The 20,097-nt window shown below is 35.0% G+C and overlaps 4 protein-coding genes across 8 annotated transcripts; 2 read left to right on the plus strand and 2 right to left on the minus strand.

Moving 5' to 3' along the window:
* The first annotated feature begins 328 nt into the window (after positions 1-328).
* On the plus strand, positions 329-5,715 carry LOC306872787 (store-operated calcium entry-associated regulatory factor-like). Of its 3 annotated transcripts, none has more exons than XM_079421624.1 (6): positions 329-1,731; positions 2,572-2,750; positions 2,827-3,313; positions 3,695-3,854; positions 4,545-4,636; positions 4,813-5,715. In XM_079421624.1, exons 1-6 carry the CDS (start codon positions 1,653-1,655, stop codon positions 4,836-4,838), a joined length of 1,023 nt encoding a protein of 340 aa, XP_079277750.1. In that variant the 5' UTR covers positions 329-1,652; the 3' UTR covers positions 4,839-5,715. The 3 variants fall into 3 exon arrangements, with proteins under 3 accessions (XP_079277750.1, XP_079277751.1, XP_079277752.1); XM_079421625.1 differs by having other exon boundaries at positions 3,698-3,854; positions 4,813-5,607; XM_079421626.1 differs by having other exon boundaries at positions 2,827-3,301; positions 3,698-3,854; positions 4,813-5,607.
* A 207-nt stretch (positions 5,716-5,922) lies between these two features.
* LOC306872788 (group XIIA secretory phospholipase A2-like) lies at positions 5,923-7,229 on the minus strand. Of its 2 annotated transcripts, none has more exons than XM_079421627.1 (4): positions 6,798-7,229; positions 6,626-6,702; positions 6,331-6,496; positions 5,923-6,179 (listed from the first exon to the last, which is right to left on the minus strand). In XM_079421627.1, exons 1-4 carry the CDS (start codon positions 7,015-7,017, stop codon positions 6,061-6,063), a joined length of 582 nt encoding a protein of 193 aa, XP_079277753.1. In that variant the 5' UTR covers positions 7,018-7,229; the 3' UTR covers positions 5,923-6,060. The 2 variants fall into 2 exon arrangements, with proteins under 2 accessions (XP_079277753.1, XP_079277754.1); XM_079421628.1 differs by having other exon boundaries at positions 6,030-6,179; positions 6,326-6,496; positions 6,798-7,166.
* A 446-nt stretch (positions 7,230-7,675) lies between these two features.
* On the minus strand, positions 7,676-11,735 carry LOC306872116 (uncharacterized protein). 2 transcript variants are annotated; one of them, XM_079420520.1, is made up of 5 exons: positions 11,662-11,735; positions 11,374-11,501; positions 10,619-10,761; positions 9,689-10,539; positions 7,676-8,882 (listed from the first exon to the last, which is right to left on the minus strand). In XM_079420520.1, the coding sequence occupies exons 2-5, from the start codon at positions 11,494-11,496 to the stop codon at positions 7,819-7,821; spliced, it is 2,181 nt and encodes a 726-aa protein (XP_079276646.1). In that variant the 5' UTR covers positions 11,497-11,501; positions 11,662-11,735; the 3' UTR covers positions 7,676-7,818. The 2 variants fall into 2 exon arrangements, with proteins under 2 accessions (XP_079276646.1, XP_079276645.1); XM_079420519.1 differs by having other exon boundaries at positions 11,581-11,716.
* Positions 11,736-11,770: 35 nt separating this feature from the next.
* On the plus strand, positions 11,771-15,119 carry LOC306872790 (DNA repair protein complementing XP-A cells homolog). The gene is made up of 7 exons (XM_079421630.1): positions 11,771-11,902; positions 12,384-12,568; positions 12,642-12,752; positions 12,837-12,942; positions 13,152-13,317; positions 14,093-14,210; positions 14,469-15,119. The coding sequence occupies exons 2-7, from the start codon at positions 12,391-12,393 to the stop codon at positions 14,621-14,623; spliced, it is 834 nt and encodes a 277-aa protein (XP_079277756.1). The 5' UTR covers positions 11,771-11,902; positions 12,384-12,390; the 3' UTR covers positions 14,624-15,119.
* The last annotated feature ends 4,978 nt before the right edge of the window (positions 15,120-20,097 follow it).

Genomic DNA, 20,097 nt, shown 5'->3' on the forward strand with positions numbered 1-20,097 from the left:
TGTATTTTAACTAACTGAATATTGCTTGTTTCATAGCAATCATATTTAAATTGAATTTAAGTAAATGCATTTTGAAAATTATTTAAAGTCAAATAGAAGCAAACATTTAATAATAACAAATGACAAATATGCATTACATTAAGTTCATTAGTTTATGTTAAAACTCTGTAATCCAAATGGATGGAATTTTTATATGCAATGTCAATGCATAAATCTTCATTTAGGCCCAATATTTTTTTTAAAGTGTAAAACTGCAAATAATCAGTATCCAACTCAAAGATTTGGAGTGCTTGTTGTACTATTGAATATAAGTAACCACATTAATTGTTATTTGTAAATGCAATATTTGATATGTTTGTTCTCTGGAGCTGTGTATAATTTGGCACGATTCGTTTGGAGAAATGCAATGAATAGTGCAAGACATTCTCTGCTTATAGAGGAGAACCAGTTATCGCTCTCTTTTCACAATCAGTTACAGCAAAAGCTGTCATTTCTTGAGCTGTAGGGTGTCTTCATCATCATCATCATCATCATCATCTGTCTAGACTATTGAACTTTTACAGACTCCACTGTTATCAGAGCTGCCAGCTGGTGTTAATGTGAGTAGATGTGTGAGAGAGTTCAGTGCACTTTGCAGAACTCTTTACTGATCATTCCTCCCTGCCTGTATCTCTCATTCCTGTCTTAAATCATTTCGGATGATGGAATGAAATTTGGAAGTGAAAGTACTAAAGGAATGGAGCACCCGTTATTCTTAGCTAAATATGTATCTATCATTCATAATTCCTGTGTATTTACATGAGTGATGGACACAAAAAAAATATTTCTAAACTTACACTAAAGCAGTATTACTTCAAGTATTTGTGTGTGTGTGTGGGGGGGGGGGGGGGGGGGGGGGGTGCTTAAATGCCTAAACTTTGTGATGTAAATAAGTGAGAAATTAATATTTTGTCTTTAGATCTTTGTGATTATATGATGCAAAATTGTTGAGGGGTGTGGTCAATATGATAACATAAATACAGTATGATTTATTATTAATATTACATTAGATGAAAAAGGGAAAACTATCACTTAAATTTGAGAACTTTGAGATGGTAATACAGTCTTTAATGTAAATCTATGAATACAAAAGCAGGTTTAAGCTTACAGGGCCATTAAAACAATCATAACTGATGTAAAGTCATATACTTGCGTGTTCAATTGTAATTCCACTTCATACGCTTAGCTGAAATTTTGGCTTTTTAGTATTAGGATAGCTCATTTAATACTGTCTTGACTTTGTTTTGCGATTAAACAATAATTATCACATCAGATATTACATCATTTTATATTATATGCTATTAAATAAAGATACATGATATAGTTATTTACATTTTGAACAATTTGGCATTTTCTAAACCACATCTCTTTATTACTGGAGGACAATGTTATGTAATTCAAAGCACCTGTCGGTAGATGACGATAATAACTCCAGAAACACGGAAGCGGAAGTGACGTGATAAGAATGATGTTGCATTGAACTGTCAGTTACATTTGTTTGCATCAGACTTTATTTTCACTTATTGGTGAAAGCCACGTACTGGTTTACAGTGAGGCATTTCAATCCAATTTACTGAAGGATAAAGAAGAGATTTTCCATCATAACGGGAGAAATGAGGAGCTTTGTTTCCGGAGTTTTGTTTCCGCACTTCTTGCTGTTGATTATACCTCACATCAGCTGCTGGAATGATGGTAAAATATATTTTATATGGACCTTACAGAGAAATAAACAATCATAATCAAATCAAGGATATCAGAAGATAGATTGGCCGGCCGTCTGAGGAAAATAAGTGCGCATTAGATCTACTTTACACAGGATTTGCATTGAAGTTTCACTCTAAATGTGCAGCTTTAGTTGATGTTGAGACCTGTGATAATATTTTACTAATATTACTTTTATGGGTCCCACTTTATAAGAAAAATATTAATCGTGATATTTTATGTTAATATATATATATATATATATATATATATATATATATATATATATATATATATATATATATATATATAAAATACTAAGAGAAGAAAAAATATACATTAAATATGTAACGTTTTGTAATATACAGTTGGTGCTTTTATGTGATTTTGGGGCCAATATGATAATATAAATATGCGTTTTGACATTTTCTTTATAATAATAATATGAAGAAAGGGGAACAATATAAATTATGTATATGTTTGCAATTAATGTATCTTAAAAAGGAGAGTTGGTGCTTCTATTTGTCATACAAAGTTGCGTGTGTTGCCAAAATGATAATATAAATATATTTTAATAAAATTACAATAAAATATGCAGTAAGTAATATGAACCAGAAGGAAAATTAAATATTAAATATATATATATATATATATATATATATATATATATATATATATATATATATATATATATATATATATATATTTAGGTATAATATAAATGAAATAGAAGTAAAAAGATCATCTGATGCTTTTGTGTGATACCAGATGTTTTGGGGGTGTGGTTAGATAAGTAGGCATAATAATGAAATCTTTTCTTTCCTGCAACAGAGGCCGTGTTACTGCGTGATGTTCAGGTGCTCACGCTCCACAGAGGACGCCACACCACTGCACGGCGCTCCAGTCCTGTTCCACAGCTGCAGTGTGTCGGAGGATCGGCTGGCTGTGGATCATTCGTTCCTGAGGTGGTCCAGTGTTACAACAGAGGATCAGATGGCATAGACACACAGGTAAGACTCCAAAACTGCCTCTTGCATACAATATGTCTCTACACTATTAATAGTATTACGCTCTCTCTTCTTATAGTGGGAATGCAAGGCTGACATGGACAACACGTACAGGTTTGGGCGTGTGGAGGTCTCCTGTGAGGGCTATAACAGTCCCAATGATGCGTATGTGCTGAGAGGCTCCTGCGGTCTGGAGTACACGCTGGAGCTCACGGCAGAAGGGAGGCAGCAGCAGACGCACGGCTTTTCGGGCTTCTCAGACTTTGCTTCAAACTTCTTCCAAGGCTTTTCCAATCATAAGCAGCAGCAGAGCGGAGGCCATTATCAGCAGTCTAACGGCCAGTATCCCTTCCAGAATGGCCCGTCTGGTGATGGAGTGGGTGGGCTTATAGTGGTAGCTTTCCTTTTGTTGGTGGCATATGCTGTGTACAAGATGTTTCTGTGCAGTCCTACTCACGGTCACCAAGGTTACAGTGGAGATGGATCCCAGGGATACAGCGGGACATGGGATAACAGCCAGGGTACGGAGCCACCGCCGCCTGGATTCAAACCAGGTTATTACTCGGGTAATCAATCAATCAATCTCTATCTATCTGTCATTTTTAATATGATTACATTCTCTGTTATTATAGACTAAAAGGGATCTCTTACCCAAAGATTAAAGTTGCTCACCATCATGTCATTCCAAACCTGAATGACTGTCTTGTTTCTGTGAAACGCAGATTGCATTTGGGAAAGTGCTGGTAACAGTTTCACTTCCAATTGACTTGCATTGTATGGTAAAAAATATAATGCAAGTCAATGGGAACCAAAACTGTTTGGTTACCAACATTCTTTGTTCCATGTTCCACAGAATTAAGAAAGTAATACAGGTTGGAACAACACGAGGGTGAGTGATTTTATTTATAGGGCGTGTGTAATATTTCCTTTTTTGTGGGTTCTCTCAGCAGACCACTCAAGCTCAAGGCCTGGGTACGGCTTTTCTGATGAGTACACCAGGCCTCAGAGTTCTTGGACTGGTGGAAACACTGGTGGACGTGGCGGGGGTGGATTCTGGACTGGAATGGGCACAGGTGGAATTCTGGGATATTTGTTTGGGAATCAGAGGTAAGCAAGCAACATATTCTCATAAAATTGACTTATAGCAAACACTTGTTTGTATCAAGGCTATATATATATATATATATATATATATATATATATATATATATATATATATATATATATATATATATATATATATATATATATATATATATATATATATATATATATATAATTATTTATTTTTTATAAACTTTATTTAGTTTTCTGACAAGGCATACATTTCAACAGATGTGAGGTCCAAAGATAAATAAGTGGAAACAGAATAATGTAAAATATGTCAAATATTAATATCCCTGATATGTAAACTACTAGAAGGGTAGTCAAGTCAAAAGATCACAGTGGTTACATTCATGAAGACATGAAGGGGAAAAAATTACAAAAAATGAGAGACAGTGCATAAGACCAGTAATGAACACATTCTCAAGTGCTCCAATACAGGCTTCCATCATTTCCAAAATAAATATAACTTGTCATTATTGATCCTTCATAGTCTCTCTACTACAGTATACACAACTCACCACACATCAATAAATACACAGCGTTGGTTTTGTGACTATTTGCAAATGTTGTTGGTAATCATAATAGTTTTAGCCTTTTTGGTAAAAAATGATCTGCTAACAGCATTAATTGAAATATCTAAATGCAGTAATTTTTAGTTCAGTCTTCACCTGACTTTTATGTTGATATTAGACGGCAGCCACCCATGGGCTTCGCTGGACCGTCTTACACCAACCGACCTTCTCCAGCACCAAAAACAAGCTCAGGAACACGGACCGCCTCAGGTAAACTACAACAAATTTAGTTATAGTCAGATGTGCTTTTGTGTTTATTTCAAAGCACATTTCTCTCCTATAATGTCACTGTGCACTGGGCTCCATAATGCCATGAGTAAGCTATCAGAAATAAATTAGATGTGCGTTTTGGAGATGAGATCTATTTACAGTGTTTTCCGGTGCAGGTTTTGGAGGCACTAAAATAAGATGATTGAACAACCCCAGTTCTCAAATTGGACATGATCAACAGACGTATTACAAAGAATTACAACTTCTTATTCATACTACTGTTCATTTATTGCCCAGACTTTGCTAAACTAGATGTAGCATATTACTGCTTTGATTGGTTTGTTGCTGTGCTCTGAAAACCTGCCTTCTTTCATTCTGGACTTCACTATGGGTTTAAAAAACAACAACATTCAAATACAACGGATCCTACTGTTTATTAAGTGTTTAATGTAGTTTCTTCCCAAAAGAAACTGTTATTTAAATGTTTTAAATTCTAAAGGACTTTATTTTCTATATAAATATGTTTCTGTAAATAATTGAAGTCAACATTGAATAAAAATGGACCCTATTTACTTTCTTAATTCAAGTTCCTGGCCTTTTTCTGCAATGATACATCAAATAAATTATTTCTTAAGAAAAAATGTCATCGGATTCAGTTCTGGCTCCATTCTGGTAAAGACAATCTAATAAATTCCGAGTGAATAAAATTGCTTAATGCAGAAATTTGAAAGTACAAAGGGTTGCAAATGGAATTTCATGTAGATTTTTTTCTTAATAAAAAAGAGAAAAGTATGTAAAAATCATGTTTTTTTTGGCGAGTGTGAGAGATTATTGGACATACTGTGATAAAGTTCTTAGGCCACTGACTGTAGTGAAAACATGCAAATTCATTCGTTAAGGCATAAAGTGTCTATTGGCTCACTCTAGTTCTCATTCATTGCTTTTTATATTAAAATTCTGATCTAAAGCGCTTCTTGCTGTGACTATTCTTTGCCGTTCCTAGTTCTATAATAATAATGAAGTCAGGGTGACATTTGTAGGTTAACAGTTGTGTACAGATCTTTTGAAGTTTGACTCCACATATGTCTGCTGATTCAGATTATTGGCTCATCAAGGTTTCACAAATCACTTAATGCCATGTAAAGATATTTTATTAATCTTTTCAAATTTATATATATATATATGTATATATTATACATATTAAGTGTGTTTATATATTAAATGTAGCATATATATAAGGTACATCAGTATGTATATTGAAAATCATATTAAATAATTTAACTTTTTCTGTAATTACAAAATACACAGTTAGCCATGACATTGCAATGAACGCATACAAAGTGAAGAAACAAATTGTATTGCATCTTGCAGTACCCTGAGACAATAACAAAACAATCAAACCTCAACATAAACATATTAGCTGTTCACAGATCATCCTTCTCCTCATAGTGACAAATGCAGGATGATCTTTGGCTATCCAGGTATGGCTTACATCCCAAGTGCATCACAGCATCAAAGAGCAAAGTCACTGCTGATTCACAGGCTGTGAAATCAAATATCTCAGCAAAATGTACAAGAAATACAGTAGGATATGCAAATTATTAATTAGAATATTTACACATTAACAAGACAGTCAAGTTAAAAAAAAAAATACACCGTTTCAGTTTAATAAATGAAATTGGGTTTTACCTTACCTTGAACACTTTGGGACAAACCCAGTGTCATTTGTAGATGACTACAGATGGACTCCAGACAGACCTGGAACTGCTCATCACAGTCAGTTTTATCTCTCCCACAGGTATCATAGCATAGATCGTGCTTATTACAGCATCTGGTCATTGATGGGATCCCAATATCAAACTGCAGTCAAACACAACACAAGTCAGAGGCAGAGAGAGTATTAAAAGAGAAGCAATCAATTAATTCTCCCAATACATGTTAGTGAAATCCACAATTCAGCAATATGAGTAAAAGCTTGTTTCTCTTCACCTGAAATCCAAACAGTGGGGAGCCGCATCCGTTGGGTGGAGGTGATTTGTAGTTGGGACGAGGAACTGGTGTGTACCCTTTAAAGAGCCAAATCCCATAAACAATTACACAAAATGATGAGGAGGGTGTACACTTGATTATAGAAGAAGTTCTTATGTTTAAACTGGCCTACCTTCATTGCACTTAAAGATACAGCGTCCGTCTGAACCCCCGATCAGGTCTAAAGCCATGTTAAGGTATTTGTCTATTTCGTGAAGCCCGTTCCGGATGGATTTTAGGGTCTTTCTCCAGTCAGGAGGCTTAATTTCTTCAGTAAACTCATCGGCTTTAATCTCATGAATCAGTAATCCAACAGAGAGCAGCAGTGTAACGCAGATGACACGACAGGGCATAGTTCAACAAATCCTACTTCTCAGGATAACTCGGTAAAGTATTTGTTTTAGTCACGTTTCCAAAAAGAGAACCCACATGATTAAATAGATCTGTTATAATAAGGTTGTTATTACTAATCTAAACGGTTAATAATAAATAAGTACTAACAAATCAAGTACACGTCTGCGAAGGCACCGGCTTCTTGTTGATAAATGAGCGAAGTTCTTCTTCTACTGTTGTTTGGCAAAATAACTCGGGGTGCATCTCCGCCACCTACTGGACATAAGTACATAGATACATAAATTATATATGTTTATCGGTCTGGTTAGTGGCTCCGGCTACAAACACAGTTAAAGTGATGGGTGATGTGTTTAACATACATTTCGCTGAAACCGTCTATATTCAATAATAATATTCCAAATAAAAATGATTTCTTGGCGGGGGGTTGGGGTCCATCACATTCAGTTTTGGCTTCATTCTGGTATAGACAATCTAATAAAGTTTTTTAAAATTTGGTTGATTTTGACACAGAATGACCCATATATATTTAGTTATTATTAATATTAAATATAACAATAAAAAAGTTCAAAGAAAGTGAAATTAAAATAAATGAAATATCTGTATATATATTTAATTTAGTATGTATTTAATAAGTTGCAATGATGGAATAAAAACAGCTGTATAAATCTTTATTAGTGTGATTACATTGCATTGTCCTCCTAAACATGCAGATCTCTGTACAGTAGATTAAAGGCAGATTCATGTTTTTTTATTTGAAGTTTCTTAGGTAAAAAAAAAAAAAAAAATTATTTTTTTCCCTCTCAAGGACATGGGCCAACTCGCTGACTAGCCTTGCTTTTGAAAAAGAAGAGTTTGGAAAGGGAGGCTTGAATACCTCTCTTTAATTTGAATGCAAAATCTCTGAGAGCTGGACCGAGAGATTTATCGCAGTCTGGTCTCAGGTCTTCATCTGTTTCTTCTTGGTCACAATCCTTGAAGCTCATTTCATGGACGCTAGCTCGAGCGGCGTTGCAGAGAGATGAATCAACATCATTCTGCATCAGCTCTTTGTCAACAGAAAACTGATTATTAATTATAGGTGTGCAGGACCCAGCCTTCCATCTCATTAAGGTAAAGCTTTCGCTGCTCAAGCTAATCGGACGCACCAGTGTGTAGTCGAGGATAACTGCAGATAGGATAGCTGTCAGATAGCTTACAGCTATTTCGTTTTCATGCCATACTGACTTCAAGTAGTTCTTATGTGCCAGGATACCATGAGCTTCATTTACTATTTGTAAAACAATATCATTCTCATCAGGAAAACACTTATTTCTAAGACTGCAGGTATCAACATTAATTCCTGCCAGGTTTGCTAGTCCCTTTACTAGACTAGATACAAGAGCATCAGAAAGATAAATGCCAAAAATGTCAGTAACTTCGAATTTTGCAAGCAGTCCATTAACAACACTTTCTACAAGATGATATGGCAGATAAGTTAAAGCTTGAGAAGCTTCAGTTATTTCTTCTTTTTCTGTTCCTGACTGGCTGTTTCTTTTAAATGGAGCTTCATCAAGTATATCGTCAAGCTCCATCTTCTGTTCTGAATCGAAGGTCTTTTTCTTTATTCCAGGTCTTGGTGTGAACAGCTCATTCTCAGGGACTATATAAGGCTTTGGAGTTTCACTGTTCATTTTTTTTTCATACAGCTCCTCAAAGCATTTAGAAACGACATCCTCAAGCTCCAGTTCCTCCTCTGAATCAAGATCCTCCCATTTTATTCCAGAACTTGGTCCAAGAGCCTCATTCTCAGGGATTATATTAGGCTTTGGAGTTTTGCTTCCCAAAAATTCTGACTCTTCTGTAGATTGTGCACCTGATTTCTTTCCTAAAAGAACAACATGAATTAGCAAACATTTTTTTTTAAATTCATAATCTACTTTGGAATGTGTACAAAAAGGCACTGCAAGCTGTATAGCTGTACTATAGCTGAGTGGCTGAGTTTTAATTGACATGAATTATGAAGACCGAAATCATGGGGATTTTCCAGGAATAAGGCAAAGTGGCAAAAACAGATAGATATGATAGATTAATAAAATAAAAATAATATTGTTTTTGTATCACAAAATAAAATAAAAATATTGCTGTTGTATCAAAAAAATATTTTTTTGCTTAGTTAAATAAAATAAAATTACTAATAAAAAATAAAAATACTTTTGTATTATAAAATAAAATGAAAAATATATTGCTTGTCTATAAAATAAAATAAAAAATATTGCTGTTGTATCAAAAAATAATTTTTTGCTTCGTTAAATTAAATAAAATTACTAATAAAAAATAAAAATACTTTTGTATTATAAAATAAAATGAAAAATATATTGCTTGTCTATAAAATAAAATAAAAAATATTGCTGTTGTATTAAAAAACTGAAATAAGAATGATGTTGTTGTATTCAAAATATAAAATATAATACTGTTATTGTATCAAAAAATAAAATACAAGTTTATTAAATGAAATGCACATGTATTGTTTTTTTATGTTATCTAACATTTTTAGCATTTAATTATATCCAGTTTGATCCATTTATGGTATTAGTGTCTCTACAGGCACCATAGTGACCTCTCAGATAAGTTACTAGGGGTGAATACTTTACACACTATACATCAAGTGAATGAAAACAGCATGTACTGTACCTTGCCTGACTATCTCAGCAGCCCGCAAAGGATTTTCAGTGGCTTGATCCACCATTTTCATTATCATATCAGTCACTATTTTGCTGAGGATGTTCAGAGTTTTTCTCTCAGCTTCTGTCATGGTCCTGAGGACAACGGAGTGCCAGTTCATCTCCATGCGATCTTCATGTGGTGTGCGTGGCAATTTCAAGAACAGCTTCAGATGGTTCTCTGCTGCCCGCCGACAGAAGTGTTGAAGCACACTCATGAAGAATTCCCAGCGCGCAGGTATTTCAGTGAACATTTGATGCAAAAGCTCCAAGCACAGGTAATCGACAGGGAATGTCTTGCCCATGTCATTAGTCAAGAGCTCCTGGTAAACGCAGTTGATGAGATCTTTATTAAACATATGGATTAACTCTTGCTTGAGGCAGCAGTCTAAAGATGCTAAGCTGTCTGGCAGCTCAAGAGTTTCCAGAAAGCGTCTTTCGGACATGTTTAATGGATATTTGCAGTGCAAGAAATCCATCACTCGTGCAAAAACAATCACGCCAATGATGGTGGCCTCTTCACTCTCAACACCTGAGATGTGAGCACCATTGCTCGTCCTGTCAGTGGAAGCGATGTGGCCGACACAGTGAGCGCAGTTACTATTGTAGGGCACATTAATGTTTAGTTTCTCCCACTCTTCAGCTCTCGTTTTAGCTTCCAAAATCATGCTCTCCTCTTCTCGCAGACAGAGAACTAGAGCCGGAAGAACCACATCCATGGACACTGTTCTTATCCACTCAACAGTTAGCTCAAACATATGGGCAAGTTTTGATTTAGAAATATGCTTGTCTTTGAGGGTCCTCTTGACAATATTGCGAAATCTGAAAATGGAGAAATGTATATTTTTGTTTGCAGGTCAGCTCTTGCATGTGCTTTTCTACATGATGGGATTGAACTTACTTGTTGGGTATCATTTGGAGCGGGTCAAACATAAGCCATGGCGCTGGAAGCTGAGGTTGTGTGGCTGTTTTGAATGCCATGAATGTCTGAAAAGATGAATCTCCATGGGGAGTTTCCAGGTGCGAAGTTTTTTGAGCTGACACCTAAGCAGACAATGGCATAGAACAGATATATTATAGATAGATAGATAGATAGATAGATAGATAGATAGATAGATAGATAGATAGATAGATAGATAGATAGATAGATAGATAAAGATTTGAATAATAAAATATTATTTGTGTATAAAATGTAAATAAAATGATGTAGCCAATTTATTGAATGTTTCTCCAGCTCTAAAGCATCAAACATGCGGGAAAATCCATAAATTAGAAGCGTTATTAGACAGTTCAGAGCTGTATAATCTTGCATAACATTAGCCACCAGGCTGTCTTAAGAACTAGCAGCTGACAAGGGCTAACCAGTCTTACTTCTTCAATACAAATAAAAAACATTAAAAAAGTTATTGAGGAAACAAATTAGATCACCAACTTTTTAAGACTAGTCTAAACAGTTTATGCAACCGGCCCCAGATAATTATTTACAGTTTTCTAGCAGAGCATTTGTTGTGTTATGATTGACAGCGACCTTTGCTTATTAATGTATTGCTAATTAAAAGCCAGTAGCTACTTTTCACACATATTTAAAAAGTAATTATACGTTTCCTTCACAAAAATTCAAAACAATAACAACAAACTGTGACAACATGGTCTTACCTGAGCAGATATAGCTGGAAGGTCGTATTTTCTTTTCAACTCTAGACTGCCCTGGTCAATTTCTTGAAAATCAGTGATTTGCCAGCTTGGATGAGTAACTGTTTTTAAATGATTTTTCTTCATCCTTTCTGAAAGATTGATCGAAATGCTTAAAGAAATTGAATCATAACATGCATCGAATTATATGTGTGCAAATGTGTAGCCTACTTTTTCCGTTTAGGCTTAAAATATAAATATTGTTAGCTCTTTAATTTCTAATAAGTGTATAAAAATAATAACAAGTATAACCCTGCGTGGACACCAGATGCTGCTAACTCTTCAAATGAGAGCATTCGGTTGCTATGACTGCGCTCAACCGCTATGATTATGAACCAGTAGATGGCGATGATGGTCTTTTGATGCAAAATATCCGAAGAAGAGAAGGACTTCACAACACGCTCGGAAACATAAAGCTGATACACTGGACTGGTCTTTTCAAGATGTATTTTAATTAATTTACCAGCTGTAAAAACAGAAAATAAAGTTTCCGGTATGACAACGCTCTTTGCTTTATGTATTATAGTAACTTAACCAACTAGTTTATGCTGTGTATATGTCATTATTACCACTGTAAATTTAAAATATATTACATTTTATTAGGAATCTATCTAATATTTTATGCATTTATTCAGTGATTGTTTCACGTTGATTTTATGGATCACAGTAACCAACTTCAGTTTATGCTATGTGCATGTTTCCATTGTGCATTTCTGATGTGTTATATTTTATGAATGTATTTTTTCATTCATATTGATCTTATGGATTGTGGTTTTTATTTTTGGTCACTATTCCTAAACTTACAGCAGGGTGATGTTATGCTAACAAACTGTAGTTTGTGCTGTATACATTTATTATTATTATCACAGTAGATTCATAATATATACAATTTGATTTGTAATTTTGCTTACTGATTATTATTGTGAAACAAATGAATCACTAAATGTGTTCAAACTGGTGTTGTACTTATACAGACTGATCATGGACGTGCCAGGAGCCAGTCATTCTGAAGATGCACCTCCGGATGCTGCAGTCTCTTCAGATGATTCCAGCGTGACCTTAACACCGCACATGTTGGCCAAAATTGAACGGAATAGACAACGGGCATTGATGCTCAGGCAAGCCAGGCTTGCAAATAGACCATCCTCAGCTCCAGAAGGTTCGCCATGTGTATGAATTTGCACGAATTTCACTTTATCATGAAGGGTGTACAATAATTTGTCTTTCCTCAGGAGCTACATGTGCTAAAGTGGCAAAAATTATAGACTCGGGTGCAGGCTTCTTTATTGAGGAGGAGACAACAGAGGATGAGCAGCAGGAAAAGAGAGTGGTTGAGCAACCAGGTAATCAAAAATGGCATCACTAACCAACACATGCATGCTTTTCCATTTGTTTTTAACTGAAGTTAAAAAATTTATATATTTCAGCCCCAGTGATGGAGCCTGATTATCTAATGTGTGAAGAGTGTCTAAAACCATTTATGGACTCTTATCTCAGCAACAGTTTTGATCTATCTGTGTGTGATAAATGCAGGTATGGCATCCATTTATAGTGGTTAAAACATACCTTAACATTAGTGTCACAGAGTTTACTGGCTGAAGCTGTTATTACTGTATTTATCTCAGTATACCAGTTTCAGTACTTCGTTGTGTTTCCTGTGCACCTGCAGTTCAACATTTGCTCATAACAAGCACTGTAATGTGAATGCGTATTTCATTTTATAATTGCATATGTTTGCATAGAGACAACGAAGTGAAGCACAAGCTAATATCTCGCACAGAAGCCAAACAGAATTTCCTCCTGAAGGATTGTGATCTGGATAAGAGGGAGCCACTGCTGCGATTTATTCTGAGGAAAAATCCTCACAATCCACGCTGGGGAGACATGAAACTCTACTTAAAGACACAGGTAGGTTTAACACATATTAAAATAAAATCCATGCTAAGGATAAATAAATAAAAAGCTGTAACACCATCAAAGTACAAACCATAATGCTGAGGTGTATCATTTCTGCACCACTAGCTGCATGAAATAAAAAAATATTTTTTTTACTAACATGTTCCCTACCACTCATATGACTCCACATCTGCATTTTTAGTCTCAAACTGTACAAAACACACTTATAGTTAAACCAGAAGGAAATGACATCTAATCTTTAGAGTGTCAAACTGATTATAACATTATGCACACACTTCACAACAAGTTTTTTTTTTTACATTTACATTAGTTAAAACAATAGCTAATATGAATGGATTTTGGTTTATTTCTTTGTTTTATCATCCAAAGATTTTTTTGGCCTTGTGTACATTTTTTTGAACAATTATCATAAAACAGTATAATAATGTAATTGTAAATGTAATTTATTCCTGTGACGGCAAAGCTGAATTTTCAGCATCATCACTCCAGTCTTCAGTGTCACATGATCCTTCAGAAATCATTCTAATATGCTGATTCACAGCTCAAGAAATATTTCTTCTTATTATTAGTGCTGCTTAATATTCTTGTGATTTTTATTTTATTTTTTTCAAGATTCAAACAATCTTAAAGTCTTAAATGTGTATAGTAATAATTTTTTAACATCTTTTTTTTTTTTTAAATGTAAAACTGAATGTAAGTTGCATAGTTTGTTGTTAGGTTTTACTTGTGCATAAATACTGTATACCATATTTTTATGAACTTTAAGGTGGTAAAGCGCTCTCTGGAGGTGTGGGGCAGTGAGGAGGCTCTGGAGGAGGCCAAGCAGAGCAGAGAGGAGAACAGGGAGGTGCAAAAGCAGAAACGCTTTAATAAAAAGGTTAAAGGTATGAAATTTGAAAAGTCTACTGTAGTTACCCTTTTGACTGATTTTAAATATACACTAAAATATTATTACACTTAAAAAGGCTGTACGTTTAGAGAAATGAATAGTAATCAGAGAAAAAAAATCTATTTAAAGTAACGTACTGACTAGACAAAAAAAGAATGAATGAAAACTTAAAAAAAAAGAATAGGTTGAGACTGGCTACATTTGGTCACAGTGTGTTTTTATGCATTGCTCTCCATCTTCATCTGGCTTTCAGAGTTGAGGAGGGCAGTCAGGAGCAGTATGTTTAAGAAAGATACTAGCGTTCATCAGCATGTTTATGGCCCTGAGGAGCTGCTAGACGAAGAAGATGATCTCTACAGGAAAGTGTGTCAAACATGTGGACAAGAACTCACTTTTGAGAAGATGTAAATATGTCTTGGAGGTCTCACTGCTGTGGTTACTGTTCAGGGAAGAAGCAGGGTCCAGATCCAGGTCAGCGAAGAGTAATACTGATCTTGCTTCTGCTCCTCGACACATTCTCTTGGCTTGCAGTCCAGGTACCAAAACAGGTTTGCGTCAGTTTCCACTTGAACCAATTTGGAGTATCTGAAACTCCTAACCAACATAGTGGTGCTGTTTTGTGTTTATGCCTTCTGAAGTTTAGAAATGCCAGCATTAAAAGATTAGTTCACTTCCAGAATGAAAATTTCCTGATAAATTACTCACCCCCATATTATTCAAGATGTTCATGTCTTTCTTTCTTCAGTCAAAAACACGAATGCCCTCATTCCTTAATGGCCACTTTTTCCCTCACCTTTCAAACCAGGTACTTTATGCTGTATTTGAAATAATGAATTTAGACAATGAAATGTTTGTTTAAAAAGATCTTTTGTGTTTGTAATAAATGTCTTATTTTTCATATCAGAAAGTGTTTCTCCATTCTATGTTTACATTGCCCATTATCAGCTTTTATTACTGATGTCTCAATGACCACAAGCATGCATATTATTATTCTTCAGGGACACATACTGTATGATCGGACCACTTGCCTAGTTTTATCATGGTGAAGCTTGCATAAGTGAGTAAGAGCGTGAATGTGTGAACGTTACTTTTGTCATGGTGTCCACTAAGGCAGGGTTACACATGCCATGCATTGCTGCCATTATTTGTGTTCGCCCTATATCTTGTTAGCTTTTTAGTCTTTGGCATCTTTGGGCTACTGTAGAAATGAAGACGTACTCCAGTAATGTCCAATATGTGGTATATGTATTATATACTACTGTTTAGCAAGATTTTTACATATTTTTTTAGTCTCTATAAGGATTTTCATGCTCACACAGGATGCATTTATTAGATCAAAAATACAGTAAAAACAGTAATTGTTTTTGAAGAATTATTAAAAAATACTGAAAATAACTATTTTCTGTTTTAACATTTTTTAAAATGTAATTAATTTCTGTGATGGAAAAGTTTATCATTACTCCAGCTTACAGTGTCACATGATCCTTCAGAACTCATTTTAATATGCTGATTTGCTGCTCAAGAAACATTGCTTATTATTATCAATATTAAAACAGTTGAGAGCAGAGCTTGTGGGTTGGTTTTCCATTAGCTGTGCCTCTTATCTGTTACCATAATTTAAAAGACACATGTTCACTCCCTCAGACTGTAAATTTTCCTTCGGCCTGCGTGTTCATTTTGTCAGGCTATGTCAAAACTCATGTAAACTATGGACAAACTACGTCACAAATGGTAATGAATTCATTCCTCAAGCTCCTTTAGTGGGGCATTTTTATTTCTGTTCTCATGCCTGGTGCATTCTTATGACCTAATTGTGAAGTCTCAGCATAGCAGTTCTGAAATTCAAAACCCTCCACGCTTTTATCATCATTCCCACTGACTCAACTAATGCATACAGGGACATGAGACGAGCTCCCTGCTAAATTGTCCACCTGCAATCACACAAGTATTGTAATAATAGATCTGCTGTTTGTTGATAGTTACAGTTGAAAACAATATTCATATATAGCATAGCTTAATTTGAGCTTGAGCATAAACTACAGAAGAGCTTGATGCATTTAAATACACATTTATTTAGTGCCATGTAACACTAGATTTTTGTTGATAGAAGCTGCCTAGTGTCTTTGCATTGCAGCTGATGTCCCATAACCTCTGCTGACCTTTGGGGTCAATGTAAGGCCGAAAGATCAGCAAAGCACAGCAGAGTGAGAGAGCAAGAGAGACGGACATACCACGCTAATGCCTGTGCTTTGATTAATGGCACTCATGATTTGCCACCTGCTGTTTTATACGGCCCTCTGTGAGTAACTGATCTCAAAGTGCTTGCATGCGTGGCATCCGCATTTTAAATATCTGCCTAAATTTAACAGCTTTGTGGAGGTTGTTAAAAATTCAGACACCGACAAGTTTGTAAGCAGCATGCGTTCTGGTGTGAAAAGGGCCGCTCTGAACTGCTCAGTGTAGTCTGTTATATACAGCTGTCATAGTGGATCCATCTTTTACCCTTTCACACACGTGATGGTAATACACAAGATGCGAGATGTGTGCGGGCCCATTTACTCCATATGCAAATGCTTTACGTACTGTTAGCAGGTGTCCTAAATAGCCTCGTACCCGGCTCCTCCACGGCTCTGGAGGATAGATTAACCACTGGCAGGGAGGGGTATGTGCAGCCCGGCATCTTTCTCTACTATAATTTTCTACTAAAGAAGTTTAGATCTCTTCCGATGTAAATACTTCAAACACTTGTTTTTTGTTTTGTTTTTGTGCAAAACAAAATAAACAAAACCCCACAATTTTTTGCAAAATTTTACATTAAAATTACAAGTAAAATTGATAAACCCTGTAAAATGCTTAATTCAAGTGCTTCCAGATATGAGTAGTTGATAACACTTTTCAGTTAAGTTCTATATGTTTTTATTAATGCAAAAATATTTTGCCGCACTTGTTAATCTTGGTAAATGTTAATATCTATACATACTGTCAGTCCTATGTCGTGTGTGTCATGTGTTCCCGCCTCTTGTGTCCTTATTTGGTTTGTTTCCTGTCCTTGTTTAGTGTGATTATTAGTTTATTCTGTTCCAGCTGTGTTTTGTAATTATCCTGTGTATTTAAGTTCCTGCCTGTCCAGTTTCGTGTCGTCTGGTCTACTCGTTACTCCCCGGTGTTCCTGTCTGTGTCAGCCTTGCCCTGCCTTGTTTGGATTTGATTTGATTAAAGACTATTATTTGAGTTTACCTCCTCGTGCCTGTATCCTCCTCATGTGTGCACCATGACACATACGTTTTTACAATTAAAATGAGATAAATTAACATTAGTTGTAGTATGAATGCAAATGATTAAAATGTAACCGTACAATATTTATAAATGAACATTGACTTAAAAAACTTTGATAACTAATCCATTAATGTTAAAAAAGTAAAACCTAACTATGCATATATATAATGTATGTATATATAAATGTATAGGATTAATAACATTTTTCCATTTCTGTTTGACAAAATATTAGCATTTCTAAATGTTGGCATAATACAGTGCCTTGCGAAAGTATTCATACCCCTTCACTTTTTTTTCACATTTTATGTTGCTACCTTGTTAAACTTTGTCATCACTCTAACCAAAGCCCTTCTCCATCAATTGCTCAGTTTGGCCAGGAAGCTAGTTCTAAGAAGAATCCTGGTTGTTTCAAACTTCTTCCATTAAGGGTAACAGAGACTACATGCTTCTGTGACCCTTCAATGAAGCAGAATTTTTTTCTGAACTCTTCCCCAGATGTGTGGCGTGACACAAACCTGTTTCTGAGCTCTACAAACTGTTATTTTGACCCCAGGGCTTGGTTTTTGCTCTGATATGCATTATCAGCTGTTGGACCTTTTATTAAGACGTGTGTGCCTTTCCAAATCATACCCATTCAATTGAATTTGCCACAGGTTACCTTCACTCAAAGTCTAGTAACACCTACAAGCAATATGAATGTTCCTGAGCTAAATTCTAGATCAGGATATGAGTACTTATGCAATGGAATCATTTGTTTTTTATTTTTAATAAATTTGCAAAGATGTTAAAAACCTTTTTTTTTTGCTTTACCACTATAGTGTATGGAGTGTAAATTGATGTGGAAAAAAGTTATTTAAAGCCGTTTAACATAAGGTAGCAACATAAAACGGTATGAATACTTTCGCAAGGCACTGTATTTGAATGTCAGTTTGTAAATGATTTATATGTAGCTATTTGTCACTTTTTATTTTCTTAACTTACAAATATTTCTCTGGGTAGGTTTATTTTTTGAAGGGCATTTCCTTGTAATATTGAACATTTCCATGGTTATTGTCTGGAAAACCTATAGCGGTCCTTTAAGCAGTAGCCTATGCCAGTTTGGATTTATTGTGGATGAGCTATACTGTAAATTTATTTGGGAGATAAAATGAACAGAAACTCTCATGATTTTAAAGCTACTCTGATTTACTAGGTGATTCAAAGTTTTTAACTTTGTGTCTGTAACCAACATACAAAATAGAAAATTACTGGTCTTTTGAATTTATTTACTAAGAAAAGTTCACAGTTCCCCATGTGACAACAAATCTTTCACGATTTACTTTAAAATATTACCAAGGTCAAAATTGCACATTGCATTTTGAAAACTTGGATTTATAAGCGAATGTGCTGTTATTAGACTGGATGTCACCATCTTAGATTTATTGTAAAAGTCTGTATAGCCGTCTTTCTTAATGGATGCCATGATTTCAAACTGTCATATCCCTCACACCTCTGCAGTTGTTCTTTTCTCTCTCTCTTTGTTGGCTTGTGCTTCTCACGTCTCTTTCCCAGGGCCAACTTGCCTTCTGTACGGTTGGCAGCAGACACTGGCTCTAATACGGGCATGCAGCTGTCATGGCCCAGAGGCAGACATTGATCACATTCAGATGACAACAAATGTTTCTATACTCGCGTTATGTGAGTGGTTATGAACTTCTAGGAGGTGTGCGCCCACAATAGACCCACGGCTCTTCTGAGCACCGTGTTTTGCTCTAAGCTTTGTGGACTATGACATGATGTCTAATAATACCTGTGTAGTGGGGAATGGCGTGTGATGTGTCATCCCTTTGATCTAGGAAACTGCCGCAGAATTTGTCATGTGAATTACACTTCATACATAGCTGCCTTTAAGAGATGCACATGTAAAAAGAAACTACTTTAGAAGTATTGTTTTCATTCTACAAACTGTCTTTGTCAAAATAATCTTTCTATACAAATATTATTTGAAATTTAATTTGTCCAAGCCAAAAAAAAAAAAGAGATTTTTAAAACTTGATGAATTATCCATTTATTTTTATAGGGTAAATGTCAACTTTGAATTATTGCATGATACATTCCTCCTAAAATAGTAACTGTGTCACAAGCTTTGGAGTAAATTGTGCCAGAGGTTGAATTAAAGAGAATCCCACCTGCACAAGTAATATTTTATATACATTTTCACGGTCCCGAAGATTCTAGTAATGCTTTATAAATATAATGCTTAGTTTGTTCATTCCATTAAAGAAAAAAATATATGTGACCCTGGACCACGAAACCAGTCTTAAGTCGCTGGAGTATATTTGTAGCAATAGCCAAAAATACATTGTATGGGTCAAAATTATCAATTTTTCTTTTATGCCAAAAATCATTAGGATATTAAGTAAAGAACATGTTCCATGAAGATATTTTGTAAATTTCCTACTGTAAATATATCAAAACTTACCTTTTGATTAGTAATATGCATTGCTAAGAACTTCATTTGGACAACTTTAAAGGTGATTTTCTCAATATTTAGATTTTTTTGCACCCTCAGATTCCAGATTTTCAAATAGTTGTATCTCAGCCAAATATTGTCCGATTCTAACAAA

This window comes from Barbus barbus (assembly GCF_936440315.1).
Source record: "Barbus barbus genome assembly, chromosome: 7".
NCBI lineage: Eukaryota > Metazoa > Chordata > Actinopteri > Cypriniformes > Cyprinidae > Barbus > Barbus barbus.

Coding starts and splice junctions, on each gene's coding strand:
- LOC306872787 (XM_079421624.1), top strand. CDS start 1,653: ATGAGGAGCTTTGTTTCCGGAGTTTTGTTTCCGCACTTCTTGCTGTTG. Junction 1,732..2,571: donor CATCAGCTGCTGGAATGATG/GTAAAATATATT, acceptor TTCCTGCAACAG/AGGCCGTGTTACTGCGTGAT. Junction 4,637..4,812: donor AGGAACACGGACCGCCTCAG/GTAAACTACAAC, acceptor TTTCCGGTGCAG/GTTTTGGAGGCACTAAAATA.
- LOC306872788 (XM_079421627.1), bottom strand. CDS start 7,017: ATGCCCTGTCGTGTCATCTGCGTTACACTGCTGCTCTCTGTTGGATTA. Junction 6,703..6,797: donor TATCTTTAAGTGCAATGAAG/GTAGGCCAGTTT, acceptor GGCTCTTTAAAG/GGTACACACCAGTTCCTCGT. Junction 6,180..6,330: donor TTTGTCCCAAAGTGTTCAAG/GTAAGGTAAAAC, acceptor TTGATTTCACAG/CCTGTGAATCAGCAGTGACT.
- LOC306872116 (XM_079420520.1), bottom strand. CDS start 11,496: ATGAAGAAAAATCATTTAAAAACAGTTACTCATCCAAGCTGGCAAATC. Junction 10,540..10,618: donor CTCCAAATGATACCCAACAA/GTAAGTTCAATC, acceptor CTCCATTTTCAG/ATTTCGCAATATTGTCAAGA. Junction 8,883..9,688: donor TGCTGAGATAGTCAGGCAAG/GTACAGTACATG, acceptor TTGTTCTTTTAG/GAAAGAAATCAGGTGCACAA.
- LOC306872790 (XM_079421630.1), top strand. CDS start 12,391: ATGGACGTGCCAGGAGCCAGTCATTCTGAAGATGCACCTCCGGATGCT. Junction 12,753..12,836: donor GAGAGTGGTTGAGCAACCAG/GTAATCAAAAAT, acceptor TATATATTTCAG/CCCCAGTGATGGAGCCTGAT. Junction 14,211..14,468: donor CTTTAATAAAAAGGTTAAAG/GTATGAAATTTG, acceptor TCTGGCTTTCAG/AGTTGAGGAGGGCAGTCAGG.